Here is a 10,760-nt window from a genome sequence, read left to right on the forward strand (position 1 = left end):
CGCTATCATTACCTAGGAGGATGGGCGCAAGATAAAACGTCAGCGTAAAAGGACGAGAATTCATATTCATGTAAAAAAGCAATTACATTGTTATCATAGTAGTGCATCATTATCATCTAGGTGTAGGATTTGATCCGTTTAATTTTGCATTTTCATACAATCATCAATTGAGATAAGTGATGATATTATTAAGAAAGAAAACACTATTGATATCAGAGCAAGAATTTCCCTACTGCACCACCAATGTTCTTCAAGTCAAGCAGGAACGTATCGTGTCCGAACATCGATACGTCCTCGCCAAGTTCAATGTGCTGGACCTTCTCGTTTCCACCGGCCCGAAGTGTCTCTGCAATCTCACGCTGCTGCCAAGCAGGGAAGAGAATATCGCTGGCAACGCCCATAACCAGAACGGGGTGGTTCTTCAAAGGCGCTAGTCCAGCGACGAGATCCTGTGGCGGCCCATCCGCACCCCCAGCGACGGACTGCTCCATCGCGGGCGTAGACGCGGTCACAGACGGTTGTTCTTCGTACGGCTTCTCTGGGAGCGTGAGGCTGCAGGCGATGTTGCTAGCGTCGACAGTCTTGCCTCCCTCCGCGATATTAGCTTCGTACTCGGCCCGTCTTCTCTTCGTCTCCGTTTGCTGTGCCTGTCCCAAATCAAACAAGTCCATGGCCTTAGAGACATACAGCAGACTGTTTGGGTCATACTCCAGACAGAACTTCTCGCCCGCGTGATCGAGGTACGTCTCGATGAGGAAATCGGGACACAGTGCAGGCTGCTTGCTGGGGTCTGCGCGCTTACGGCCAAATCGCTTCTCCCATTCGGGTCCGCTTCTGTAAGTGACTGTCGCGATTTCTCGCGCGAGCTTCATGCCCGAATGGGGCGGGATAGAGTCGTAGTAGAACCCACGGGCCCATTTCGGGTCCATCATGAGGACCTGGCGCTGCGTGTGTCGCATGGCGATGCTGTATGGATGGCTTCGGGCGCAGCCGCTGATACTGACGATCTTTCCGACCCGCTCGGGGAAAAGCACTCCGGCGGCGAGACTCTGCATGCCGCCCATGCTAGAGCCGACGGAGGCATACAGCTTCTGGATATTCAGCGAGTCCAAGAGACGAAATTGTGCGCGCACCATGTCGTCTATCGTCAAGATGGGGAATCGGGTGGCGTATCTCTTTCCATCGGAGGGGTCGATGGACGATGGCCCGGTACTGCCGTAGCAGCCTCCGATGACGTTCGTACAGATGACGAAGTACTTGTTTGTATCTAATGGCTTGCCTGGACCGATGAATTTCTCCCACCATCCGGGTTTGGAGTTGGCTTCGGTGCTATGGGCATGACTCGAGGCCGAGAGACCGGTGTGTAGTAGGATAGCGTTGCTCTTGTCTGCGTTCAATTGGCCCCATGATTCGTATGCGATATCGAATTCCGGCAGGACGCCACCCCAGTCAAGCAACAATGGGTCTTCGCAACGGAACTGTTCATGATGACCGGTTGTGTATGACGGCTCGGGACCCGACTCGAGAGAGCGTGCGGAGAGGAGAGCGGACTTCGCATCTTGGGCGTCAAGACAAGGAAACGATAGGGCTGGGTTGGATGAGTTGTTACTTGCGGCAGCGGACTGGGATTTCCGTGGACGACCGTTGTGTAATGGCCTACGGGCCGCTGGGTATTGTGTGGACGAGCATACTGCTGCTAATCGATTCCGAGTCGAGACGCTTTCATGTCGAAGCAAAGCTGAGAGACTCCGCGCTGAGCGCGCCACGCCGTGTATCGATCCCATTGTTGGCTGAGCACGGAACCCAACTGCAATACACAAGTGAGTGAGAATATGATTGCAACACGAGCTGTCAACTGGGAGTTTTTGCGGTCGAGAAATCGGTGTTTATCATTATATTTGATCGCCGATTACGCAGGCGGAGGCGATGCCTGAGGCGTCGACAGCTGCGAGGGCCGCGGGAAAGCTCATGGCGTCATCTACTCGTATTGTCATTGGCTGACGGCTTACTATATCAAGATGTCTAGAACTGATAAGCTTAAAGAGTAGTCAAGGCTCTTGAGGACTCGAGATATAATCCAGTCATAGTCAGCTGAAGCAGTTGAAAGAACAAGTAAGCGGGGCATAGCCTGCGTGAGTCGAAAGGAAGACCTCTACAAGAGGTTGAATTGCTCATTCTTGAGGATCTGAAGAAGTCTTCCGCTGGGGGTTCTCGGTCCTGTCACAATTCGTAGAAAATTAGGTAAGTGATCGTCTTAGTACTCACTTGTTTGCTAGAAAGATGGGTCTCTCTTTTTTTTTTGGGAAGGCCTATATCTTCCCATCTTCCTTTTTTCTGAAATGCACTGCTCCTCGAAGGCTTCAGACGGCCTTACTCTCCAGATTGTCAGTTCGCCGAGGTGGTAGTAGACCGTGCCCATGAGAGTGGTACTGCTATAATTAAACGAGATGGGATTGGTGAACCTCCCTTTTCTTTTGTATGGAATCATCTCAGGTACAGTAACATTGGAGGTTGAAGCAGTTGCAACAAAACTCCACCGCTTGCCAGGATTTGAAGATATTGTACAAGCGACCGTCCGCATTGAGGCTAAGGCGGTGGGACTCCCGCGACTCGAAAGTCTTGAAGGAACCGTTCGAGCCAAACAGCGACCGCGCAGCTCCACGTGTAGGTCAGGAATTCATCTGACATTCCCTCCTCCTCCATTCATCGGCGAATGTCGATGGTCTCTGTATCAGTGACCTAACAATCATTCTCTATCAAATTTTGGGGTTGAATTGAAGTGTAGTCAAGCATTTGTATGTACATACTACATACTACATACATTTTAGAAATTGCCCTAGTCCACAAGTCTCCGGTCATGCTTGGCGAGAAGGATCGTTGAATGAATGGGATTGATTGGTACCTGATCCAAGCATGATCTTCGTACATGATACCCCTTATATCTCCCCCTGTATAGAGGGAAACCTCGTGTCCCTCCGCCGGAGATCCGAATTGCAATGGTGTATATAGTGAAGATCACAAGGAGCCATTTGTTCAATGTTACTTTCCACGTATACTTCATTGCTAAAGGAAGCTTGGCGCTTTCTCCAAAGGACTACCGACCTAATTGAGGATTGCCAGTGGTTAAGACAGGTTGCCGTCTCGGTGTCGGAATGAAACAGACGATCAAACCTCAACCCTCTGGATATTCTAGTCCTTGATGTGGTATTGACCATAAGGGGAAGAATATTATATATCACCAGAATTTGTACAATGAATTGTACAATTGTACAATTCAGACGTGAACGTGGCTCACGGCCTGAGGTCGCATTAGTACTTTGACCCGGATGTCTGCAGAAACCAATCAGCACGGCGTCAAGCATCGTGGGCCAAGCCTTACCTGCAGATCTGTCGGGATGAGACGAAATGCTAATGACGCGGCTTGACTGGGATCTTGGATGCAATTAACAACTTTACTTACAGCCGCTCACCAATCGCGTGCCTCGGATTCCTCCCCTAAGGTCTCCGATATATTACATGTCCGTGAGCCATGCATGCGCGATTCTGGTGGGTTATCAACCCCGGTAATCGGGCGCGGAGACCATTCGGGAGGAACGGTTCAGTTCCCCAAGTCTTCTAAAGGGGAGGAGAGAGAGAGAGAGAGAGAGAGAGAGAGTGTGTGTGTGTGTGTGTGTGATTGTTTCAGGAGTGCTCCATACTCCATAAGAGCAACACAGGATCCAAAGGTCTAGATGATTCGCAGAATTCCTTACCGTTGCGGTTGTGTTTCTATAGACTCGAGAGAGAGACCGCAAACGGCAGATTGAGCGCCATCCTCATGTACTTAACTTATAGATGCCTAGTTCGAGGTCGTGGTCTTCTCGGTTCCAAGGATTCGACGACCAACCAAACATGAATCAGCCCATCGCGTCATGACGAACTACACAAAGAATCTCGGCTGATCATCTCCCATTGCGGAAAAGGAAGACAAAAGAAAAAAAAAAAAAAAAAAAAAAAAAAGTCGATGGCCAACGTTGCACGAGATGATCTCCACATTTCCTCAAATTCAATCTCCGTGACATTAACTCTCTTTTGCCCTTTCCCCCCTCTTTATATTTGAAATAACCCACGTTGACAATTCTCTGGAAATTCCATCAGAGAAGTTTCCCGACCTCACCTCAGCCATCTGTATCTACTAAGCCACCATCTGCCAGTCTACGCGGAGTCTGACGCCACCAAAAAGTGCCGTCGTCATTTAGCTCCACCCCCGATAGCTTCCGCCTAACTTTTTCTTTTCTTTTCCTGTATCTCTTCGTCACTGCCACTTTTGTCCGTCTATATCTTATCTCTTGATCTCTCTCTCTTTTTTTTTTTTTTATTTTTTTTTCGCTTTATTTGTTCGTCATCATTGCCAACCAAACAACTCGCCGCAGCAGCCGAAGCTCATCGTTCGCAGCTGATTTCCTATTTGTAATTCCGGCGGTCTTTTGCATATCGTCTCAGTCGCAACAAAGTGCAGATATGTGCCATTTCAATGACCATTGAGTGGGACACAAATTGAGATCCATATTGAATCCACTGGTTGTCGCCGCGTCTCAAAGTCCGTTGTCATTCACTGATTATCGGCGGAGGTTTTGCGGAGAAGATCGTGACGTCTCTTAAAACTTGTGTGCATGCCAGCGAATCGCAATTCTCTGCCGATCAACCCGCATCAAGCATCTTCGACAAACCCCCTCCCCACCATGCTCACCTACCGGAAGTCGCTCATTGCGGCCCTCTTTCTGATCACCTTCGTCGTCCTGCTAAGATCCTCTCATTCAGCTTCCTCCCCCTCGTCCCCTGCGCCCGCACACCTCCCCGATGAGGCCGTTTACAGCACCAATGAAGGAACGGAAGAGCAGTCTTCCGGGCAGAAGAAAGAGGTGACACCACAGCAGCAGCCACTCAAACCCTCCCCGAGCGCACCCTTGCGCGAACGGCTACGCTACCATTTTCCCTACGATCTTGATGATAAATTCCCCGCATACATCTGGCAGACATGGAAATATACCCCCGACTCGTTGTGGTTCGGCCAAGAGCTGCGTGGTGCGGAGGCAAGTTGGACTGAGCTCCACCCCGGCTTCGTCCACCAGGTGGTTCCAGACGACACCCAGGGTTACCTCATCAAGTACCTATACGGTTCGCTTCCCGATGTGTTCGAAGCCTACGAGTCGTTGCCGTTGCCCGTCCTGAAAGCCGACTTCTTCAGATACTTGATCCTGCTGGCCCGTGGCGGAATCTACAGCGACATCGACACCAGCGCTTTGAAGCCAGCTGCCGATTGGCTGCCCTCGACCTACGACCTGTCCACGATCGGATTCGTGGTTGGCATCGAGGCGGATCCGGACCGTCCGGACTGGCATGACTGGTATTCCCGGAGAATCCAATTCTGTCAATGGACCATTCAGTCCAAACCAGGGCATCCGATCCTTCGCGACATCGTGGCCTACATCACGGGGGAGACATTACGGATGAAGAAGGCCGGTATCCTAAAGGTCGGCAAGATGGATAAGACCATCGTGGAGTTCACCGGACCGGGCGCATGGACAGACGCTATCTTCAGATATTTCAACGACCCAGATTACTTCAACATCGAACCTGATTCGAATCACAACATCACGTACGAAGATTTTACAAACCAAAAAGAGTGGAGAAAGGTCGGCGATGTGGTGGTGCTACCCATTACGAGCTTCAGCCCGGGCGTGATGCAAATGGGCGCAGGCGACTACGATGATCCAATGGCCTTCGTCAGACACGACTTTGAAGGTAACTATGCTCTTATCCTTGTTTTTGCACCGGTGCTAACCATCATGACTAGGAACTTGGAAAACGGACCCGTCATTATAAAAAAAAGATGGTTTCCCACTACCACCCCACCGTCCAACGTACCCCGGAGAATAAAGATCATCATCTTAGCTCCGACGAGCATCGGCAGTGAGAGAAAGCTCACATGTTAGCTCCTTTACCTCTAATTTACCCACGAAAGTCGGCTCGACTCGATGGGAATGGACGATCCATTACCATCACGTGAACGACAGCATGAATGACGTATAAACGAGTCACGTCCTGTGATCAATGCCGCTGACAGTTGCCAACCCAATGTAGCTGACCAACACATTTCACCTCCGACCCGAGTATGCTTCCAACTACTAGATACCCTCTATCAGTCGGGAATTACGCCCACCCCCCCCCCCCCCCCCCCCCAAAAAAAAAGAAGTATTCTCTAGCTAATGCCTTCGATCCGATTGACTAACCCATCTAATCCTGCGGTTGTGGTTATCTCAAGGCCCCCCTTAATCTGTTTCTTTATTCTTGATACGTGATCTAGAATTTTTGTATAGATATATAGATTTTAACGAAATTTAATGCTGCCAACTCTGAACCTTCAAGTTTCTGTACGGCTCAGGAAACTGTATGGAGTGGATTAGAAATTGTCAAGCAGGTTTGAGCACATAGAAAAACTGTATTAAGTATATAATATAATCGATCTCATCCAAATGTACTGTATGTCCTGTTCATAAACAAAATGGCGGACGCAGGCCGTATAAGTCCTCAATGACGTTTATATTATCGTCTCTTCATGTAGACCGCCGATCGACACCGTATAGCTGAGCATATGGCCAGTGTAAAAGATCTTGGACTGGGTCGAGAGAGACCACAGGCGATCGTATAGTATAATGTCCAGCCATTGTGGGAACGGTGAAGTTGATGAGTAAAAGATAGTACGTCATATGCATATGTGAATAACAAACAAAGTTCACTAGCACCAAAGAGAATTAAATAGCAAAGAAAATCATCATTTCTTCATGACAGAATGTCGAGGACCATCCGGGTCACTGATGATCATTGGTGCAAGGGGTTAGTGGTAGCTCCTGGAAGGCCACATAAGGTAGTCAACAGGGGGATGCATAGCAATGGACAGCGGAGAAACAAGATGTACTGGCTGAACGGCAGGAACTTCCGAGCATTCGTAGCGAGGCGACAGGCGACCATGAACGTACTGGCAGCCTCCCTTGTGAAGACAGTTGATCACCAAGAATGAGGCGGGGGTGTCGCGGCCCGAACTGAGCATCGTTCGTATGTAGGCATATGCGGCAATAGTCCTGGCTTTTACACAAGGATCTTGAGTATCCGTTGCCAATCAGGATGCTTGAATCGTCTCCGCTGGGATGATCCGGTTGGACGGATCGACCTGATCGCGTGGCGGCAGTACGTTCACTGAAAGGTGTTTGTTCAGTAATATTTTTAAATTTGCTCCAACACCATGCCTAAAAGTCGCTAAACAAAGCCTCGTACTTTTTCCTCAGATCATCGGTATAAACGTTCTGACTCCTCACGTCTGGATCCGGATACTCTTCGAAGTTACCGGTGTCTGCGGGGTGGTCGACTCTCGGGATGATAGGCCCTTTGATACGGCGGTAAAACAAATCATCCCATTGTATGTCTTCAAAAAAAGGATGGGACTTGACTCTGGCAGACCCTCCAGATATGTACCCTAGGCGCTCCGTGGGATTGGTCTTGCAAAGTAAGGATATGATATTCTGGGCCGCCGGCGACATGTTTTGAGGGAAGCGTATGCGGCCTTCCACGATCTGTTCGTATATACGCATGGGGTTCTGATCCCAGAAGGGCGGTTGCCCCACCAAAAACTCGTAAATAAGAATACCTAGGGCCCACCAGTCAACTGCAAGACCATGGCCACTGTTATGGATGACCTCGGGGGCAAGGTACTCTGGCGTGCCGCAGAGGGTATAAGTCTCCCGATTATCGACTTTCTTTGCAAAGCCAAAGTCGACAAGTCTAATGTGCCCCTCGGCATCCAGAAGAATGTTTTCAGGCTTCAGGTCGCGATAAACGATTCCCTCTACGTCGTGGAGGAATTCGATGGTTAGAGTGATCTCAGCCGCATAGAATTTAGCAGTGTTTTCGTTGAACCTGCGCGCGCGCCGTAGGTAACTAAAGATCTCACCGCCAGGGCAATAGTCCAACTAGATATACGTTAGATCGCCATCAAGACTTGTAGAGGTAAACGTTGATGGATGGGCAACATGGGAGGCGGTGTTGGGACTGAAGGGGAAAAACTGAAAGCACTTGGGCCCCTACCAACATGTACAAGCTTTGGTCATCGGAAAATGAGGCTATCAGTGTCGTTATGAATGGGTGGCCGGCAACCGCCGAGAGAGTCTTCCGCTCGTTGCGCACATGTTCGACCTGCTTCAATTTGATCACTAGCACCAAAGGTTAGCCCGCAGAATGCAGACGTGCATACCCAGGTAGTCTCACCATCCGCCTTCCGTAGTATTTTGAGTGCGTACACTTTATCTCTCTGTCGTATCTCGTCCTTTAATCTCACTAGCCATACTCGAGCGAAGGTGCCTTGTGTTAATAACGGTCTTACTGTTAGCCACTGACCATGTTCATCCCCGGATGCAGCGATGAGTCTTACCAGTACCGAGAGTTTTCAGAAGTGCAAAGTCATCAACTGTCAAGGTGCGGGTAGACACGCCTAGTTGTTTTTCCTCCGGCCGCTCAGTGATGACGAAAGGACTCAAATGTCGCTGGTGCGGCGGGCGGATAGCAGCCACCATCTGTTTTTCTTTGTCGTGAAGATTACTTGACCCCGTATCGATGTCTCCGGTCGGGCTCGATGTCCCCTGGACGTCCTTAGGGGCCGAAGGGTCGACCGTTCCTGTAGCCATGGGGATGGGGAAAGATCATGTCTCGGGGAACCGCAGGAATCCGAATACCCCGATTTTGGGGGGGAGAAGAGCGGAGCACTTTAAATGACAATTGGGGGACTGAGAGGCTCCCTAAAATCAAAACTAGAATGCGATGTAAACGTAATATTCCATTGAGTCTGTATTGGACGTATGGGAGTGGCGCGGTGGGGGAGAGCGAAGATTAAGGTGATTGCGGGATGAAAGAGCTGTGGTGAGGTCGTCGGCGGCACTACGGGAGACTCTGACGTTACCTACCGACTGGCGGGGCAAACCCGCGGGATGGGCGCGAGGTTGGAGTCGGTCGCATCCACTGTTACCCACACCCGAGTGCCGGTCTTTTTGTTTCCATATGTTGCTTTGATTATGCGAAAGAAGCAAGAAGATAGACTGCATTCACTTAAAAACACAAAGTATAAGATTCAATATTGTCATTGTTATCCAAAGCGTGTAGGCATATACTAGTACAGTCTCCCGAAGGCTAAAAGGGGATGATGTTCCAACCGGAACACCCGCGAGGGACACTCAAAGCGTGGCCGCAGAAGGGGAAGCAGATCGCTGCTGCCTTCGCAGTCGTCTAAATAACCCATGATCCGAAGTGGTGGGCCCTTGGTATAGATGAATTTCAAGGAGGTTGGTAAAGCAGTCAAGTGCAAGTCGCCAACATATCGAATATCAAAATACAATGCCTTAACTCAGTTTAAGGGTGGCTCTTAGAATTCAGGATCAGGCCCACAATAAGTCTATCACAGTTAGCGTCATATTCATATTCATGTATAACAATAGCAACATACCCGTAGAGACCAAGCACTTCGCCGAAGATGAGGATAAGGATCATCCCGACGTAGACCCGAGATTGCTGTAGGTACGCACGTACACCCTTGACTAGTTGTTAGAAGTGTGAAGACGTACACATAGCCGTGCAAAGACCGCTTACCGCATCTCCAACAATTCCAATAGTGTATCCGGCAGCCATGCCTGCGAGGCCAACCGACAGTCCTGATGCAAGGTGCATGAACCCACTTGGTGTGCCGTCAGTATACTACTTCCAGACTGAGACGCAATTCGCAAATTGGACGTACGTATATAAGCTCATCCTTGGTAGCGGAGGTGGTTGCATGTCCTGTGCGATGAGGACTGCAATGACAAGGCCGTACACCGCGATAATACCAGACATAACGACCGGAACCAACGACTACTTCAGTCAGCAAGACAAGCCAATGGTATCGCTAGATAGTTTTGGATGGAAATGTCACTCATGCCTTCATGATAAGATCCGACCTAAACGTTCCCACACCCGAGATACCAATGCCGGACTTAGCGGTTCCATATGCTGCACCCATTGCTTAAGGTGTGTAAGTATCCCAATTTTCCGTATGATCGCTACCATTTAATACTCAAGTGTAGACATACATCCGAAGATCATCTTTCGAGAGGCCGTTAGAGAACAGTCAGATGTCGGGGGACATTCACGGAGTACTCACAGCTGCAGCTATCCCTGCCTGGAGACAAGAAGTCAGCGAATTCCTAGGGTATCAGGTATGATCGCGTTGCAAGTGATTTCACTTACAAAGGAGAAGAAGGGGGCGAACTTTGGCGCCAACTCGCTATCCACCACCATTGTGACCAGGTTCCGATGGTAAATGGAGGAGATGAGGAAAGGACAAACAAAAGACCGGGGGGAAAGAGACAGGATCAGAAATGAAATGAACCTCAATAAAGGGAAAGGTAATGAAATGCACGCGCGACTAAAGGGATACTCCGTTGAGAACCAAAGTTGTTGCAGCTCAGAAGAACATTTACCTTGAAGACTACGAACTAAGGTCGGTCTGGTTACTAGTAGTAGGATGTTGTCTGTCCTAAGTTGCTCGTCCGGGCCACCGTACCAGCCGCACTGAGAGCCACACTCCTGGCCTATCCGGGTTAAGTCTGACATGTGCCTGTTCAACCCAACAACCCCCGTGCTTTTCCATGACGGACGGACCATTCTTCACCACTTCCCATACATACTCCCCTTCCAAATAC

At 49.6% G+C, this 10,760-nt stretch overlaps 4 protein-coding genes across 4 annotated transcripts; 1 reads left to right on the top strand and 3 right to left on the bottom strand.

The window, feature by feature from the left end:
* Positions 1 to 33: 33 nt before the first annotated feature.
* Positions 34 to 1,960, bottom strand: BDV38DRAFT_262878 (homoserine O-acetyltransferase family protein). The gene has a single exon (XM_032056149.1). The coding sequence runs from the start codon at positions 1,782 to 1,784 to the stop codon at positions 213 to 215; it is 1,572 nt and encodes a 523-aa protein (XP_031907957.1). The 5' UTR covers positions 1,785 to 1,960; the 3' UTR covers positions 34 to 212.
* A 2,761-nt stretch (positions 1,961 to 4,721) lies between these two features.
* Positions 4,722 to 5,865, top strand: BDV38DRAFT_275570 (glycosyltransferase family 32 protein; the record flags this gene model as incomplete). The annotated part of the gene is made up of 2 exons (XM_032058055.1): positions 4,722 to 5,784; positions 5,837 to 5,865. 2 exons carry the CDS (start codon positions 4,722 to 4,724, stop codon positions 5,863 to 5,865), a joined length of 1,092 nt encoding a protein of 363 aa, XP_031907958.1.
* A 1,308-nt stretch (positions 5,866 to 7,173) lies between these two features.
* BDV38DRAFT_227998 (cAMP-dependent protein kinase) lies at positions 7,174 to 8,867 on the bottom strand. Its single transcript, XM_032052890.1, has 4 exons — positions 8,465 to 8,867; positions 8,302 to 8,394; positions 8,122 to 8,246; positions 7,174 to 8,006 (listed from the first exon to the last, which is right to left on the bottom strand). The coding sequence occupies exons 1-4, from the start codon at positions 8,715 to 8,717 to the stop codon at positions 7,287 to 7,289; spliced, it is 1,191 nt and encodes a 396-aa protein (XP_031907959.1). The 5' UTR covers positions 8,718 to 8,867; the 3' UTR covers positions 7,174 to 7,286.
* Positions 8,868 to 9,435: 568 nt separating this feature from the next.
* BDV38DRAFT_288264 (V-type proton ATPase proteolipid subunit) lies at positions 9,436 to 10,356 on the bottom strand (the record flags this gene model as incomplete). Its single annotated transcript, XM_032061013.1, has 8 exons — positions 9,436 to 9,478; positions 9,530 to 9,615; positions 9,673 to 9,757; positions 9,818 to 9,930; positions 10,031 to 10,080; positions 10,149 to 10,161; positions 10,220 to 10,237; positions 10,306 to 10,356. 8 exons carry the CDS (start codon positions 10,354 to 10,356, stop codon positions 9,436 to 9,438), a joined length of 459 nt encoding a protein of 152 aa, XP_031907960.1.
* Positions 10,357 to 10,760: the final 404 nt, after the last annotated feature.

Source organism: Aspergillus pseudotamarii (assembly GCF_009193445.1).
Source record: "Aspergillus pseudotamarii strain CBS 117625 unplaced genomic scaffold BDV38scaffold_96, whole genome shotgun sequence".
NCBI lineage: Eukaryota > Fungi > Ascomycota > Eurotiomycetes > Eurotiales > Aspergillaceae > Aspergillus > Aspergillus pseudotamarii.